Raw genomic sequence first — 19353 nt, 5'->3', positions numbered from 1 at the left:
CAGTAGTGGCGCTATCAAAAGAGGAGCCGGCCAATACGTCATTGAACAAGTCTTTCAGGAAGGGAGTCAGGGACGACCTAAATTTCTTATAGTATAACGCAGGAAGCCCGTCTGGACCTGGGGCCGAGGAAATTTTAAGCGATTTAATTACCGAGTCAATTTCTGCAGTAGTGATTTCCGCATTGAGAGAGTGGAGTTGCGTCACCGACAGTTTTGGCAGCGAGCAGCTAGAGAGAAATGCATCAGTACGGTTTTGCCTGTCCGCAGCATCTACCGGATTGGGCAAATTGTATAGCGTTTGGTAAAACTCCCGGAAACTATTAGCTATTTTTTGCGGGTCATATATTGGCATATTCCTGGCATCATTAAGACATAGTATTCTGCTCCTTTGTTTCCGAGAGCGAAGACGGGCGGCCAGGAGAGAATCCGCTTTGTCGCCCTTTGCATAAAATTTGTACTGTAGCCACCTCATCGTTTTGGCAGCTTTAGCAGAGAGAATCTGATGTAGCTGACTTTTAAGAGCTAAGAGCTTACTATAAAGTGAACGTTTGGGATTCTGCTGATGCTTGCGCGTAAGAGCTTTGATCTGGTGCTCTAGGGTCTCAATAGCTTGCAAACTTTTAGTTTTTGTGCTTTTGCCAAGGAAATAAAATGTCCTCGGATAGAAGCTTTATGAGCTTCCCAGACCAAAGCAGGGGAGACCTCAGGGGTGACATTGAATTCAAAGAATTCATCCAGTGATTTCTTCGTCTGCTCCACGAATTCCCGTTTCAGGAGGAGTGAGGAGTTCAATCTCCACCGGAAAAAGGAAGGCGAGGGCCGCGAAGAGGACATCGACAGCGAGACTGCCAGATGATCCGACCATACCACTGGGATAACCCATGCTTTAGACAGTCCTTGAGTGGAACCACCGTCGATTTGGAAAAGGTCTATTCTAGAGTGGACTCTATGGGAGACTGAGTAATGAGTATAGGTTCGCTCGGAGGAGTATAGTACTCTCCATGCATCAAATAGGCCCTGTGAGGAAATAGTTTCAGCTAATCTCTTGGATTCTCTAATCGTGGCAGGGCTTGATCTCTTGGAGTCGGAGCGGTCCCAGCGAAGGTCAGGTACTGCATTCCAGTCACCTCCCACAACCATCCGACCCTTGGAGAGTTCAGTCAGTTTTGGGAAAAAAATCTTTGTGGAAAGCACCCTGCTCCAAATTAGGGGCGTAGATTGAGGCCACCATCAGGTATGACTGTCCTAGGTTTAGAACCAGGATATTGAAATGGCCCTTGGGGTCGGAGAAAGATTGACCAATTGAATAAGAGAGACTATGGTGTAGGAGAATCGCTGTCCCTTTTTGTTTCTTATCTGCAGAGGAATAGAAAGTCTGTGGGTACGCTCGAGAGGACAGGGATGGGTGGACAGTCTTGAAGTGTGTCTCCTGCAAGAGGACTATGTCGGCATTTTGTTTTTTGAAAAATTGTATCGCCATAGTTCTCTTGTGAGGAGAGTTTAAACCGTTAACATTCAACATTAAAATATTCAAACTCATGGCAGATACCAGTGGGATGGCAGATAAGCAATATGCCTGAGAGACCTAAGCCAGGAGTGAGCATGCACAGGGAGAGGGGAGGGCAGTGGAAATATAGGAAAACCAGGGAGAACAAAAAAAAAAAACAAAGGTCCGTAGACCAATAGTAGAATAAAGTGTGGTTGAAGTCTCGAGGACTCGACGTACACCACAGTTGGGAGGCTCCATCTGCAAAGTGATAATTGAATGATACAGTGTGCCACAGAATTAAAGTGCAATAATTTAGGTGCAATCAGGCAGAAGGTGACAAAGGAGAGCAGAAATGAAAAGCATTTACGAACTGGGTACATTACAGCCGGGTGGACTCAATCTCGATTTCGAGACAAAATGGTTCCTCTAACCCAGCTTTGTTTCCTTATATCCTTTGTCACCTTCTGCCTGATTGCACCTAAATTATTGCACTTTAATTCTGTGGCACACTGTATCATTCAATTATCACATTAGCTACTGTTACAATCAGTTTGTGTATAATAAATGATCTCCTATATATATTTTTTCCCCTGACACACTGGATGACGAACTACATGCCCGCATCATGATCTGTGAGAACTTTCATTATTTACGTGTGAGACACGCTATGCTGAATGGAGCGGGTTGCCATAGTGACGGATGCACCTCAGCCGCGTTGCCATGGCTACAGACATGACGACCGGAAGCGGTAGGGACGGCGAGGCGCGGAGGTGCTCATGGGACTTGTAGGAAATTAGCTGTATAGGAGCCACCTGCGCCCGCCGCATGGGGATTGGGGGACACTACATTTAAATAGACAAACGAGATACAACGGAGGACATACCACCAAACAGCCTTGAGAAAGACCCAATGAATATGGGTAGAAACGCGTTGGCTTGAACTTATCTAAAGACTGAACCAGGAGATCCAGCACGAAGGACCAGGGGAAGTGGTGAGAGGTTTCCTGCAGTTTCTGAGGACTTACCTATCTAATATGCTCACACTCCTACCTGCTGCTGGTAATTGCATTTGATTGGACTCCCTGTTTGGATACTTTTGACTACCATTAATGCTGCTATATATGTTTTATGTTTGATGTTTTGGATATTAAATTCTGTTTTTATCTGTGCTATACTCCATGCACTTTTATTTGTTTCTTAACCAGTCCAAACGGTGCTTCACTATATGCACTTTATTTGTTTCCTTTGTCTGGTTATCATTGGATATTCATTCTGAGACAGTACCACATGTGACAGTGGGTCCAGAAAAAGCCATCTCTGCTTTGACGCGCTTGGTTGTATGTATAAACACCATTCTTTTTTGCAATTGTTTGACCCTTTGGGTGGAGGTATTTGTGAGAGTTACCTCTGGGTGTTTTCTATTAAATCAAGCTGCTCCTATTGCGCACCGTACACAGGTTCTATACCTTTGCTTTTTGCGGGATTGACTATGAGAGGGAGACTCGGCAGAGGCTGAAATGATTCCAAGTCTCTGAAGGGAGTCCAGACCATCACCAGGAGTTTTCACCATCTGGTTCCTGCCGTTGAACGAAAATTGGAGTGAGAACGGGAAACCCCGCCTATAGAGAATCTGCCGATCCCGCAAAGCTTTAGTGACTGGCAACATTACCCGTCTTTTTTTCAAAGTGGAGGGAGCCAGGTCCTGACATACGAGCAATTCGGATCCCTTGTACAAGACCGCCGGTACCCCCCGGCAAGCCGCCAGAACTTTCGTTTTGACGTGGAAGAAATTAATTCTTAAGACAACGTCCCTTGGAGGTTGATCGGGTGGGGGCTTCGCACGGAGGGCTCTGTGTGCTCTGTCCAGTAAGAATTGGTCTTCTGTGAGATCCGGCAGGAGGAGACTAAACAGGCCGAACAGATACTCTTGTAAAGCTGAGTTGTCAATGGATTCCGGAACATTCCTTATCCGCAGATTGTTCCAAATGGACCTATTTTCCAATTTCTCAACGTGTTCCTGCAGCGACTCCACTTCCGAGCGCAAGTCGGACATCTCCTGGGTGACCACGTCTTGATAATTACAAAGATCATCCGTTTTATGTTCCAGGGAGTCCGTACGAGAACCCAGAGAGGAAGGGTCCGATCTCAGGTCTTGAATAGCTGCTCTCAGCTCGACCCGGAAAGTCGCTGCAATACGCTGGACAAGAGAGTCGTATTGGTCAGCAGCCACGGGTTCAGCCGTCCTTGAGGGAGATGATGGGATATTGGAATTGATCTTCGGCAAGGCGGGCTGTTGAGATGAGTTTTTACCTCGTTTGGGGCCAAAGAATGAGGATGCAGCCCCCGTGGAGGGCCGACGGGTCCTATTGGCCATTTCAGAGCAGTCTGTTGAAGTAATAGGTCACTGTGGAGGGTATCGAAACGGGGCCAGGGGTCACCTGAGAGATTAGACGCGTGTATATGACTACACAAATAAGCGAACAAAGGTGGCAATGATGAAAGGGGCACCCAGCCGATCCGCAGGTACTAGACTGTCATATGTTGATCCTCATGGGAGGCTAGAGAGGGTGATGTAAGCAAACGCCGGTGGCCATCAGAGGAAGCCTGCGTTTCAGATGTCACCAGTAACCACAACGGAATTAGTAGACCCGTCCCGAGCGGGAGGTCCCGACCAGCAGCGACTCCAAATTCGGGACCGGGTGACCATGGGAGGTCCGCCCTGCGCAGCAGGGGGAATCCTGCTGTAAAAAAAGTGTGGCAGCTTAATGTAGAAATTTATGAGGCTCCAGTAGATGATGTTGGAGACAGAAGGGTTCAGGAGCAGGGCCATCGCCCGTGAGAGCGGGGAGAGGCGACTGATGCTACAGCTGGGAGCACCAAGATGGCCGCTGTCAGCGTGTCAGTCGGAGCTGGGAGGCCGCAGCAGCCGCTCCAGAGAACACGGAGCAGAGGGCCGGGGTCCGCCGACGCTCCCTATGCCCCGTAGCAGGTATGAGGCGGAAGGGGAGTTGGATGCGGGGCTGATGGAGGCTGCCGGAGACTTCTCAACGTCCGCGGGCTGGTCACGGAGCCCGCGCCCGGCCAGATCTCCAACTCTAGGCTCCGGTCGCGGCACTGGAAGTAGGCCCCGATGGGTAGATGTGGCGGGGAACACGTCTCGAGTCCCACCGGGCTCCGGGTCTCATGGGCAGCCGTGGGTGGGTGGCGAGGAAAAGGTATAACAGAGGAAAAGGCACTTTTAGAGACGGGCCAGCAGGAGCTTACAGCAAGCACGTCTATACAGCTTGCCAGCTAAGCCAGGCCCCCCCGCTTGCAGCCCAATGTCATGGGACCCCATCTCACTGCAAGTCCTACTCTATCACCTTGACTGGTGCTGGGCTCTCGGTGTAATATTATTTAAGCAATGTGATCAAAGGCCATTGCACCCTGGCCTGGGGGTGGTGATTGCAGGTGTTCACCCCATTTCTGGGTATGGCGAGTGCAGTGGTTCCCTGTATATGTGGTTAATGTTTAATTAACCTTTTTCTGTGATAATATCTTTCTCAAGCATCCCTTCTAAGCTCATTTAACCTTAACCTGTGTCAGCTGCTTCCCTAGTGGTAATTTGTAAGCAGTGTGGGTGACTGACCCACCTTTAAAAGCCATAAGTTAAGGCCAGTACTGATGGGAGAGATGTGTGCTGAGCGATCTTAACATAGACCGCTCAGCACACATCTCTTCCCCCGCTCAGCACAGCGCGATGTGCTGAGTGAGTGGGGACGACAACGGGTGCCGCTCACTTCACACAGCGCTGAAGTGAGCGACCCGCTAGATTGAGCCTGCATGCAGGCTCAATCTAACACCGGCGATAGCGATGGGGCCGCGCATCTCTATCGCTGGGGTGCATATACACTGCAGATCCGTGCTTAAAATCTAAGCAATCTAGTCAGATTGCTTAGATTTTAAACACGGATATCTCCATGTGTACCCCCTTTTAGTTAGCAGGAAGAACAATTTTAATTTGTTTCTGATGTGGTAGCAATTGCCAGGATTTAAAAGTCAAGGTGATAGAGTAGGACTTGCAGTGAGATGGGGTCTCGTGAAGTTGGGCTGCAAGCTTAAATGCATTGTACAATCCATGAACTAAAACTCCATTATTTATTTATGTTCTGATGTATAGAGGTGAATAAACTTAAGGTGAGTGCTGGGCTCTCTGTGTAATATCTATCTATCTATCTATCTATCTATCTATCTATCTATCTATCTATCTATGTAGCGTATTGTCACACAATATTTTACATTCTTCTGCATTTCAAACTTTTCTAGTGACATTATCAAGAGATTTGTTTTGAAGTGTCTGCTTAATATGCGTTCTCCTTTGAAAATTCCGTCATGATGCATGTCACATCTCCAAGCATACCTATGTAGTTCTCGGTAATTTAGGATTTTTATGAAGGTTAATGGAAATGTGTTTGAACTCTGTGAGTTTGATGACAGAAATGCCACAACCAGGATTTTTTTTTACTTGAGATATCAATGAGATCAAGGAATGTCATGGCATGACTCCGATATATACCATGATAGCCTATACATGGCAGCATGTGTTACAGTGGATATAAAAGTTTATTTACCCACTCTGGAATGTTTTACATTTTATTTTCTTACTTTATGGATTCAAAACAGATTTATTGTACCCATGTATTCTTACCAAAGATCATTACAACATACTCCGTAGTGTCAATCAATCCATTATGCAGAAATTAAAGTGATATACTGACTGAATACTACTTATAGCGTCATCATTTCTTAGTTATTAGTATGTTAGCTGTCTTAGGAGAGGAGCGTCTGGACTTACGGCTCCTTGCAGTGAGGTGTGGTGAGGTCAATGGCTGGGGAGGCACTTTCTAGTATCAGAGGCAGATATATGATGGTGGTGAGTTATGACTATGAAAATGATAGAATAACACAAAGATGATATGAATACTAGAGATGAGCGCCGGAAATTTTTCGGGTTTTGTGTTTTGGTTTTGGGTTCGGTTCCGCGGCCGTGTTTTGGGTTCGACCGCGTTTTGGCAAAACCTCACCGAATTTTTTTTGTCGGATTCGGGTGTGTTTTGGATTCGGGTGTTTTTTTTTTAAAAAACACTAAAAAACAGCTTAAATCATAGAATTTGGGGGTCATTTTGATCCCAAAGTATTATTAACCTCAAAAACCATAATTTACACTCATTTTCAGTCTATTCTGAATACCTCACACCTCACAATATTATTTTTAGTCCTAAAATTTGCACCTAGGTCGCTGGATGACTAAGCTAAGCGACCCTAGTGGCCGACACAAACACCGGGCCCATCTAGGAGTGGCACTGCAGTGTCACGCAGGATGTCCCTTCCAAAAAACCCTCCCCAAACAGCACATGACGCAAAGAAAAAAAGAGGCGCAATGAGGTAGCTGTGTGAGTAAGATAAGCGACCCTAGTGGCCGACACAAACACCGGGCCCATCTAGGAGTGTCACTGCAGTGTCACGCAGGATGTCCCTTCCAAAAAACCCTCCCCAAACAGCACATGACGCAAAGAAAAAAAGAGGCGCAATGAGGTAGCTGTGTGAGTAAGATAAGCGACCCTAGTGGCCGACACAAACACCGGGCCCATCTAGGAGTGTCACTGCAGTGTCACGCAGGATGTCCCTTCCAAAAAACCCTCCCCAAACAGTACATGACGCAAAGAAAAAAAGAGGCGCAATGAGGTAGCTGTGTGAGTAAGATAAGCGACCCTAGTGGCCGACACAAACACCGGGCCCATCTAGGAGTGGCACTGCAGTGTCACGCAGGATGTCCCTTCCAAAAAACCCTCCCCAAACAGCACATGACGCAAAGAAAAAAAGAGGCGCAATGAGGTAGCTGTGTGAGTAAGATAAGCGACCCTAGTGGCCGACACAAACACCGGGCCCATCTAGGAGTGTCACTGCAGTGTCACGCAGGATGTCCCTTCCAAAAAACCCTCCCCAAACAGCACATGACGCAAAGAAAAAAAGAGGCGCAATGAGGTAGCTGTGTGAGTAAGATAAGCGACCCTAGTGGCCGACACAAACACCGGGCCCATCTAGGAGTGGCACTGCAGTGTCACGCAGGATGTCCCTTCCAAAAAACCCTCCCCAAACAGCACATGACGCAAAGAAAAATTAAAGAAAAAAGAGGTGCAAGATGGAATTGTCCTTGGGCCCTCCCACCCACCCTTATGTTGTATAAACAGGACATGCACACTTTAACCAACCCATCATTTCAGTGACAGGGTCTGCCACACGACTGTGACTGAAATGACGGGTTGGTTTGGACCCCCACCAAAAAAGAAGCAATTAATCTCTCCTTGCACAAACTGGCTCTACAGAGGCAAGATGTCCACCTCATCATCATCCTCCGATATATCACCGTGTACATCCCCCTCCTCACAGATTATCAATTCGTCCCCACTGGAATCCACCATCTCAGCTCCCTGTGTACTTTGTGGAGGCAATTGCTGCTGGTCAATGTCTCCACGGAGGAATTGATTATAATTCATTTTAATGAACATCATCTTCTCCACATTTTCTGGATGTAACCTCGTACGCCGATTGCTGACAAGGTGAGCGGCGGCACTAAACACTCTTTCGGAGTACACACTTGTGGGAGGGCAACTTAGGTAGAATAAAGCCAGTTTGTGCAAGGGCCTCCAAATTGCCTCTTTTTCCTGCCAGTATAAGTACGGACTGTGTGACGTGCCTACTTGGATGCGGTCACTCATATAATCCTCCACCATTCTTTCAATGGTGAGAGAATCATATGCAGTGACAGTAGACGACATGTCCGTAATCGTTGTCAGGTCCTTCAGTCCGGACCAGATGTCAGCATCAGCAGTCGCTCCAGACTGCCCTGCATCACCGCCAGCGGGTGGGCTCGGAATTCTGAGCCTTTTCCTCGCACCCCCAGTTGCGGGAGAATGTGAAGGAGGAGATGTTGACAGGTCGCGTTCCGCTTGACTTGACAATTTTCTCACCAGCAGGTCTTTCAACCCCAGCAGACTTGTGTCTGCCAGAAAGAGAGATCCAAGGTAGGCTTTAAATCTAGGATCGAGCACGGTGGCCAAAATGTAGTGCTCTGATTTCAACAGATTGACCACCCGTGAATCCTTGTTAAGCGAATTAAGGGCTCCATCCACAAGTCCCACATGCCTAGCGGAATCGCTCCGTGTTAGCTCCTCCTTCAATGTCTCCAGCTTCTTCTGCAAAAGCCTGATGAGGGGAATGACCTGACTCAGGCTGGCAGTGTCTGAACTGACTTCACGTGTGGCAAGTTCAAAGGGCATCAGAACCTTGCACAACGTTGAAATCATTCTCCACTGCACTTGAGACAGTGCATTCCACCTCCTATATCGTGCTCAATTGTATAGGCTTGAATGGCCTTTTGCTGCTCCTCCAACCTCTGAAGCATATAGAGGGTTGAATTCCACCTCGTTACCACTTCTTGCTTCAGATGATGGCAGGGCAGGTTCAGTAGTTTTTGGTGGTGCTCCAGTCTTCTGTACGTGGTGCCTGTACGCCGAAAGTGTCCCGCAATTCTTCTGGCCACCGACAGCATCTCTTGCACGCCCCTGTCGTTTTTTAAAAAATTCTGCACCACCAAATTCAAGGTATGTGCAAAACATGGGACGTGCTGGAATTTGCCCATATTTAATGCACACACAATATTGCTGGCATTGTCCGATGCCACAAATCCACAGGAGAGTCCAATTGGGGTAAGCCATTCTGCGATGATCTTCCTCAGTTGCCGTAAGAGGTTTTTAGCTGTGTGCGTATTCTGGAAAGCGGTGATACAAAGCGTAGCCTGCCTAGGAAAGAGTTGGCGTTTGCGAGATGCTGCTACTGGTGCCGCCGCTGCTGTTCTTGCGGCGGGAGTCCATACATCTACCCAGTGGGCTGTCACAGTCATATAGTCCTGACCCTGCCCTGCTCCACTTGTCCACATGTCCGTGGTTAAGTGGACATTGGGTACAACTGCATTTTTTAGGACACTGGTGAGTCTTTTTCTGACGTCCGTGTACATTCTCGGTATCGCCTGCCTAGAGAAGTGGAACCTAGATGGTATTTGGTAACGGGGGCACACTGCCTCAATAAATTGTCTAGTTCCCTGTGAACTAACGGCGGATACCGGACGCACGTCTAACACCAACATAGTTGTCAAGGCCTCAGTTATCCGCTTTGCAGCAGGATGACTGCTGTGATATTTCATCTTCCTCGCAAAGGACTGTTGGACAGTCAATTGCTTACTGGAAGTAGTACAAGTGGGCTTACGACTTCCCCTCTGGGATGACCATCGACTCCCAGCAGCAACAACAGCAGCGCCAGCAGCAGTAGGCGTTACACGCAAGGATGCATCGGAGGAATCCCAGGCAGGAGAGGACACGTCAGAATTGCCAGTGACATGGCCTGCAGGACTATTGGCATTCCTGGGGAAGGAGGAAATTGACACTGAGGGAGTTGGTGGGGTGGTTTGCGTGAGCTTGGTTACAAGAGGAAGGGATTTACTGGTCAGTGGACTGCTTCCGCTGTCGCCCAAAGTTTTTGAACTTGTCACTGACTTATTATGAATGCGCTGCAGGTGACGTATAAGGGAGGATGTTCCGAGGTGGTTAACGTCCTTACCCCTACTTATTACAGCTTGACAAAGGCAACACACGGCTTGACACCTGTTGTCCGCTTTTCTGTTGAAATACCTCCACACTGAAGAGCTGATTTTTTTGGTATTTTCACCAGGCATGTCAACGGCCATATTCCTCCCACGGACAACAGGTGTCTCCCCGGGTGCCTGACTTAAACAAACCACCTCACCATCAGAATCCTCCTGGTCAATTTCCTCCCCAGCGCCAGCAACACCCATATCCTCCTCATCCTGGTGTACTTCAACACTGACATCTTCAATCTGACTATCAGGAACTGGACTGCGGATGCTCCTTCCAGCACTTGCAGGGGGCGTGCAAATGGTGGAAGGCGCATGCTCTTCACGTCCAGTGTTGGGAAGGTCAGGCATCGCAACCGACACAATTGGACTCTCCTTGTGGATTTGGGATTTCGAAGAACGCACAGTTCTTTGCGGTGCTTTTGCCAGCTTGAGTCTTTTCAGTTTTCTAGCGAGAGGCTGAGTGCTTCCATCCTCATGTGAAGCTGAACCACTAGCCATGAACATAGGCCAGGGCCTCAGCCGTTCCTTGCCACTCCGTGTGGTAAATGGCATATTGGCAAGTTTACGCTTCTCCTCCGACAATTTTATTTTAGGTTTTGGAGTCCTTTTTTTACTGATATTTGGTGTTTTGGATTTGACATGCTCTGTACTATGACATTGGGCATCGGCCTTGGCAGACGACGTTGCTGGCATTTCATCGTCTCGGCCATGACTAGTGGCAGCAGCTTCAGCACGAGGTGGAAGTGGATCTTGATCTTTCCCTAATTTTGGAACCTCAACATTTTTGTTCTCCATATTTTAATAGGCACAACTAAAAGGCACCTCAGGTAAACAATGGAGATGGATGGATACTAGTATACTTATGGATGGACTGCCGAGTGCCGACACAGAGGTAGCTACAGCCGTGGACTACCGTACTGTACTGTGTCTGCTGCTAATATAGACTGGTTGATAATGAGATGTAGTATGTATAAAGAAGAAAGAAAAAAAAAACCACGGGTAGGTGGTATACAATTATGGATGGACTGCCGAGTGCCGACACAGAGGTAGCTACAGCCGTGGACTACCGTACTGTACTGTGTCTGCTGCTAATATAGACTGGATGATAATGAGATGTAGTATGTATAAAGAAGAAAGAAAAAAAAAACCACGGGTAGGTGGTATACAATTATGGATGGACTGCCGAGTGCCGACACAGAGGTAGCTACAGCCGTGGACTACCGTACTGTACTGTGTCTGCTGCTAATATAGACTGGTTGATAATGAGATGTAGTATGTATAAAGAAGAAAGAAAAAAAAACCACGGGTAGGTGGTATACAATTATGGATGGACTGCCGAGTGCCGAGTGCCGACACAGAGGTAGCTACAGCCGTGGACTACCGTACTGTACTGTGTCTGCTGCTAATATAGACTGGATGATAATGAGATGTAGTATGTATAAAGAAGAAAGAAAAAAAAAACCACGGGTAGGTGGTATACAATTATGGATGGACTGCCGAGTGCCGACACAGAGGTAGCTACAGCCGTGGACTACCGTACTGTACTGTGTCTGCTGCTAATATAGACTGGATGATAATGAGATGTAGTATGTATGTATAAAGAAGAAAGAAAAAAAAAACCACGGGTAGGTGGTATACAATTATGGATGGACTGCCGAGTGCCGACACAGAGGTAGCTACAGCCATGAACTACCGTACTGTGTCTGCTGCTAATATAGACTGGTTGATAATGAGATGTAGTATGTATAAAGAAGAAAGAAAAAAAAAACACGGGTAGGTGGTATACAATTATGGATGGACTGCCGAGTGCCGACACAGAGGTAGCTACAGCCGTGGACTACCGTACTGTACTGTGTCTGCTGCTAATATAGACTGGATGATAATGAGATGTAGTATGTATAAAGAAGAAAGAAAAAAAAAACCACGGGTAGGTGGTATACAATTATGGATGGACTGCCGAGTGCCGACACAGAGGTAGCTACAGCCGTGAACTACCGTACTGTGTCTGCTGCTAGTAGACTGGATGATAAATAATGATATAAAAAATATATATATATCACTACTGCAGCCGGACAGGTATATATTATATAATGACGGACCTGCTGGAGTGGACACTGTCTGTCAGCAGAATGAGTTTTTTAATTTTTATAGAATAAAAAAACACCACACAAGTCACACGACGAGTGTACTTTTTCAGGCAGACATTCAATCACAATATACTATACTGGTGGTCATTGTGGTCAGGTCACTGGTCACAGTGGTCAGTGGTCAGTCACACTGGCAGTGGCACTCTGGCAGCAAAAGTGTGCACTGTTTAATATGTACTCCTGGCTCCTGCTATAACCTATAACTGCTCCCCAGTCTCCCCCACAATTAAGCTGTGTGAGCACAGTCAGATATTATACATAGATGATGCAGCACACTGGGCTGAGCACAGATATGGTATGTGAGTGTGACTGAGTCACTGTGTATCGTTTTTTTCAGGCAGAGAACAAGAACAGAACGGATTATTAAATAATAATAAATTATAAAACTGCACTGGTGGTCAGGTCACTGGTCATCAGTCACTAGTATAACTCCTCCTAAGCTCCAGTAAGTAAATGAAGTGTCTCACTCTCACTCTCCTATCTATTTTAATTTCTAAACGGAGAGGACGCCAGCCACGTCCTCTCCCTATCAATCTCAATGCATGTGTGAAAATGGCCGCGACGCGCGGCTCCTTATATAGAATCCGAGTCTCGCGATAGAATCCGAGCCTCGCGAGAATCCGACAGCGTGATAATGACGTTCGGGCGCGCTCGGGTTAACCGAGCAAGGCGGGAAGATTCGAGTCGCTCGGACCCGTGTAAAAAAACATGAAGTTCGGGCGGGTTCGGATTCAGAGAAACCGAACCCGCTCATCTCTAATATAGACTGGATGATAATGAGATGTAGTATGTATAAAGAAGAAAGAAAAAAAAAACCACGGGTAGGTGGTATACAATTATGGATGGACTGCCGAGTGCCGACACAGAGGTAGCTACAGCCGTGAACTACCGTACTGTGTCTGCTGCTAGTAGACTGGATGATAAATAATGATATAAAAAATATATATATATCACTACTGCAGCCGGACAGGTATATATTATATAATGACGGACCTGCTGGAGTGGACACTGTCTGTCAGCAGAATGAGTTTTTTAATTTTTATAGAATAAAAAAACACCACACAAGTCACACGACGAGTGTACTTTTTCAGGCAGACATTCAATCACAATATACTATACTGGTGGTCAGTGTGGTCAGGTCACTGGTCACAGTGGTCAGTGGTCAGTCACACTGGCAGTGGCACTCTGGCAGCAAAAGTGTGCACTGTTTAATATGTACTCCTGGCTCCTGCTATAACCTATAACTGCTCCCCAGTCTCCCCCACAATTAAGCTGTGTGAGCACAGTCAGATATTATACATAGATGATGCAGCACACTGGGCTGAGCACAGATATGGTATGTGAGTGTGACTGAGTCACTGTGTATCGTTTTTTTCAGGCAGAGAACAAGAACAGAACGGATTATTAAATAATAATAAATTATAAAACTGCACTGGTGGTCAGGTCACTGGTCATCAGTCACTAGTATAACTCCTCCTAAGCTCCAGTAAGTAAATGAAGTGTCTCACTCTCACTCTCCTATCTATTTTAATTTCTAAACGGAGAGGACGCCAGCCACGTCCTCTCCCTATCAATCTCAATGCACGTGTGAAAATGGCCGCGACGCGCGGCTCCTTATATAGAATCCGAGTCTCGCGATAGAATCCGAGCCTCGCGAGAATCCGACAGCGTGATGATGACGTTCGGGCGCGCTCGGGTTAACCGAGCAAGGCGGGAAGATCCGAGTCGCTCGGACCCGTGTAAAAAAACATGAAGTTCGGGCGGGTTCGGATTCAGACAAACCGAACCCGCTCATCTCTAATGAATACTACAAAGATGATATTATAAGCTATAAATATCTGCTGTGTATTATTGTAATAATTTTTATAGTGCACGCTCTGGAGTGTACTGGAGTGTGACAGGTGAGGCTCTGCCTCATCTGCCTACTGTGACTGCATGTCATTGACTCCTCGCCTACGTGAATCCCCCCTTTGCTCTCTAAAGTCACACGCCTGGGATTGGCTCGCATGAACTCCTGCAGCTGGAAAAGAAAGCAAGGAAAGTGGCAGGCTGAGCGATATCCAACAGCCTACCAGTGTATGGCTCTAACACTTGGCCACACCTGCTTTAGCTTGTCCAGTATTTTTTTTTTTACTTATAGAATCAGCCATTGCCCCACCCTACACAAACTATAGCAGCCTGATTATTGCAGTGTTTGGGAAATGAACAGCGTGCCACTGTTGGGGATAGTTGTCATAAATCTTAGAAGCCAAATCAGCATGGTCCTTTCTAAGCACAGTAATCAGCCCTCAGCTGTAAAGTTCTAGAACCTTTAGCCATCACACTGCAATCGGGACTCCAAAAATTGGTAGTAATGCTAAAGTACTTACATAATCTGCTCACAAAAACAAGTGTGTATTGCATACCGCCCAACTGTCCCGATTTCAGTGGGACAGTCCCGCTATTCGGACACTGCCCCGCTGTCCCTCCCGCGGGTTGCAGTGTTCCGCGGGCAGGGGGGCAGTTGGGGAAGGCTTTGGTCAACCGCTGCTTTGCTCTGCAAAGCAGCCAGTGATCACTGAATAGATACTGTGCGCACGCGCACGGCATCTATTCAATGCTGGGAGGGGAGCAGGGGGCTGCCCAGCTGCTCGGGGAGTGCTGGGCATGCCCCCAAAATGCTAAAAACGGGTCCATTGCGCTTGGCCACGCCCGCTCGGCTGATGACATGCCCCTTCCACAGTAAGCCATGCCCCCTTTTCGGGTCATGCGCGGCTTCGCCGCGCTGGGGTCCCTCTTCCTCCCCCTTCAAAGTTGGGAGGTATGGTATTGCAATATATACGGTTCCCACCTGCGCATTTACCCATACTCCAAACTTGTCTATACCACCAGGACAGTAAAGAGCCAGGATGGGCCCAAGTACTTTTTAGGGGGCGTGGCCTAATCACAGGAAGTGTGGTCATGCACCCTTAGAAAAAAAATACTGAAAGAAATTGTATTTTAAGCACCCCATAGACACACAGTAGCGTGTGTTGGGCTGATGTGAAGATGTGCTGCTGTTAGGTAAGCGGTGGGGGCCTGGGCCCTCACTGTCCCCCTTAATCATACCAGGGCCCGGGTAATTTGTCCCCCCCCTCTCTCGGCACCACTGTGTACCAGAACAACCTAGGCAGCGCTATGTAGAGCCCCAAGATACAGGTCTTACTCTTTTCCTTCTAGTCCCCTATGTAGTTATACTTGCTCTAATTGTTTTGTTCAATTCAAATTGACAAGTTTGTGTTTTGAGATGTTATAAATAAGTAACTGAAAAAGGTTTTCCATGTTGCAACATGCTGTGAAATCATAAACCGCAAGTGGACATATCACGCAAACCCATTTATTTCCACAAAATTGTTATGTTTAATTAAATGTATTTTTCAGGCAATTGGAGAAGTAGGGGATCAGGGGAATTTTAAGTAAAAATAATGTTAAAGGGACGCTAACCTCTAAGTATTTATTTGTGCTGCATACATTAAAGTTAATGCAAAGATATTGTCATATTTCTGTTCTGTCTCTGTGGGAGGGAGATGGTATGTTATACACATCAGCCAGCCATGACTGATCCTCAGAGGTCTCACGTATGCCATTCCCAGCTCCCATTACACTGCTGCTAGATTCTGCCCTGACTACTACCTTGTTGCATTAAGTTTGTGTCCTTTGCTTTTCATCTCAGAACCATGACTAAGGACAGGGAACAAACTCTGGGGTGTATTTATAAAAAAATATTTGTAGCATAAATGGGACCCGAAAATATTAAGCACCACCGAGATGTTTGCATGGGGTGAGCTGCAGATATCAGAAACGGGAGACATTTACGTGACCGGCGGTCATCATACTGATGCCGGAATCCCGCACCCTTACAGTCCCGACAGTCGGCATGCAGACTAACTGGGACTATTCTCACTCGTGGGTGTCCACAACACCCATAGAGTGGGAATGCTCGCCACCGAGCCCGCAGCGTGGTAAGCTCCGCTCGCATTCTCCCGCCGACCATCTGCAAGCCAGGATACCGGTGCGAACCCTCAGAAACACCTGCTGTGGTCCCCCATTTGCAATCACAGAAGCAGACCCCATTAAAGTTTAGGGTTTAAAGATTTAAAGACTTTACCACACTCTGGAATGGAGCTTGGCGCTGGTAGCTTACTCCATCTTCAGATGGTAAAAATCCATATTATCCTATGGATTTCATTCCTCAGATTTTTCTGGTCACTCACACATGCGCAGTCTGGTGACCTTGCATGCGTAGTAGGGGTTGCTGCTCCAGAACACAGAAGTAAAGGTTCCACTGTATTTCTATCAAATGCCCCTTTCCCTGAATGTGTTTCATGTTACATTGTGTTGATAGTTACAGTTGTATATACCAGTGACGTGTGGTGGGGTGAGGCAGGTGAGGCAGAGCCTTTCCTGTCATACTTACATTTGTGCCAGAGTTTTGACTGTGTAAAGTATATGATAAATACAAAGAATATGATAGAGATATCTCCTTTACATTATTCTAATAATTTTTATAGCCAAAACTGTGGAGTAAAAAGTCTATGACATCTGAGGCTGTGCCTCACCTGCCTATCTTTTCTGCTCATCTCTGATCAAAACTCACCAAATTTCCAGTGTTCCAGAGTTTATACTGCTGCACCTGTGTATAATGCCCAGATGTGCCCTTTGACTCATATAGTGTGTGTGTAAATCTGGCTCTGGGGCCAGCTAGTGCCTCCTGAGCCAATTAGCTCACCGCACGTCCCTGGTATATACTAAAGTGAGTGCCAGAGATTATTTTGTATTGTATATAATCTTTGGAAGCCATTTAGAAAGCTTCCGTTTATATCCTCAGCTGTGGTCTTTAGATTCTGTGCCACCAGGCAGTTATGCTTTGACCCTACACTACACCATGTTGGCAAACAGCACAACACCTCTTTGCCCAGTACTGCAACGTGTTTTCAGTCTGTTTGAAGTTGTTTCATGTTGCACAGTGTCAGTCTGGATCAGGAGTCCTTCACCAACAACAGTATTTGCTTCATTGTCTAGACACTAATATGTTCTTAATTGTCTGTAGATCCTACTTATAAATGATGTGGCTGTCACCGGTTTTCTGTAAACAGAACATAACATTGTGATTTTTCCAGACAAAAGTCCCTACAGTTTAGTAGTAAGTGAATTACTGAATGCCAGACTAATGACACCACTTATTCACATGGAATTAACAAGACTTCCCAGGTGAGTAGAATGTGAAAACAACCAATAGTTGTTATTATAAGTACATAGAGGTTTTGGTTTAACTGTTTGTAAACTACCTACTGTACTTTGCCTAGTGCCTTCAAGGGGTCTGGGACTCAACAACTGCTTATGGAACATTCACAGTTATAAACTGTCTGCTTATAAAGAATTTATGTGATTTTCAACAGTCAAAAACATTTTATTAAGAAAACAACAATTAGAACAAATATATAAATCACATACATACCAATATAAGGCTTTGTTCCTGCCATAGATGAAGCTTTCTCTGTTCCTTTGACAATTGTGGCTATGTTAAAATCCGTAATGTGTACATGTCCTGAAATAAAAAAATAAAATATTATTTCCAAATATTATTATTCCAAAATATTATTTCCAAAAGCACTGGTCTACATTGAAGCCGGTTTTACAACCCTTGAAAATATTTTATACAAACCATTTTATAAAAACATTAATACTGGGCAATATTTTTCTGAAACTATCAGTATATCAGTAGGCTTTTGTAAACTATTTAAATAATTATAACAGCATCCAGAATAAAAAGGGATCAAGAGACTAAGGGGGTAATTCAACCAGCCGTGGTAAATTACCATGGCTTATTGATCCTCCAGGGGTAATTAAATTATCCCTGATAGCCAGTACTATCAGAGATTTTGTTTCACCTGACCAGAGGCAGGAGAAACAAAATCTCCAGTATCCTTATACCCAATAGCGGGTACATTTTACTGTGGAAAAAAAAAAGCTTTCATTGAGTTGCCCCTCAAAAAAAATATGGCAACAAATTTTGAAAAAGACGTTTTTTTCTTTTCACAGTAAAATTTACTGCGATCAGTTGAATCCCCCCTAATATATCATTCATCCAAAACAACAGGATTAGTGTTAATTCAAATTCCATTTTCATACCTACAGTACTTACAGATGTTACTATATTTTTGTTTTACCATCAGTACATTTATTATATAATATGATAACATAGCATTTTTGAGGGGTGTGGTATGATTTGTCAACAGTTATCAATGATCCATCAGGGAATCAGCAAACAACAGCATGTCAAAAATGACAAACTCACCCATCCTGATAATTGTTTGGTCAGATTCAGTGAAGGATTTCCAACATATTAGATTTCCCCAATCCCCTGACCCAGGCATCGGGAGAATGGGGAATTGCCCCAACACTCCCCAAATATATGGACCCCTTAACCCTAATCTCCTCCTGTAGCCTAACTTTAACCGTCATAATGGTGCCTAATCTTAACCGTCGGCATCCTCAGGGAGTCGACATTTCACATGGCAACATTTCAGATGTCGACATTCTGGGCATGTTGAAATGGTGCCTGTTAACCGTTTGAACAATGTTGACATTCTCATATTGACGTTGTGGTGTCAACACTATCAATGCCGACATGGTAGCTGTTGACCATGTGACTGGATACCTTTCTGAATATGCAATTTAGTGCCTCGCACCTCCTCCAAGAAATGACACCCAAGCAATGGTGCAGAAAACAGTAGAAATGGCTCAATTACCAGAGTCCAGAATCAAACAGCATATATCCACTCTCCTTTCGGTTATCACCGGTGGTCACCCAGAAAAACCTACAGCTGATCCGTATATTGGTGCAAAATGATAGAATTGGCTTAATTACCAGAATAAGGTATCGATAAGCATATGTTTATTCTCCTTATGATAATCGCGGGTAGTCCCCCTTAGGGCGAATGTAACCAGATGGAGAGAGAATTGACTGCTTAGGAAAGGAATGAGTTAAACATCTTGTGAGGGGTG

General features: G+C 45.8%; 1 protein-coding gene across 1 annotated transcript in view; it reads right to left on the bottom strand.

Moving 5' to 3' along the window:
- STK32B (serine/threonine kinase 32B) overlaps positions 1–19353 on the bottom strand; it is a 613395-nt gene that overhangs the window by 292709 nt on the left and 301333 nt on the right. The window contains exon 6 of the mRNA XM_063923372.1: positions 17804–17893. Within this exon, the coding sequence (XP_063779442.1) occupies positions 17804–17893 (90 nt within the window). The remainder of the gene's footprint in view (positions 1–17803; positions 17894–19353) is intronic.

Source organism: Pseudophryne corroboree, chromosome 1, assembly GCF_028390025.1.
Source record: "Pseudophryne corroboree isolate aPseCor3 chromosome 1, aPseCor3.hap2, whole genome shotgun sequence".
Taxonomy (NCBI): Eukaryota; Metazoa; Chordata; class Amphibia; order Anura; family Myobatrachidae; genus Pseudophryne; species Pseudophryne corroboree.
This window is presented reverse-complemented; position numbering and strand designations above follow the sequence as displayed.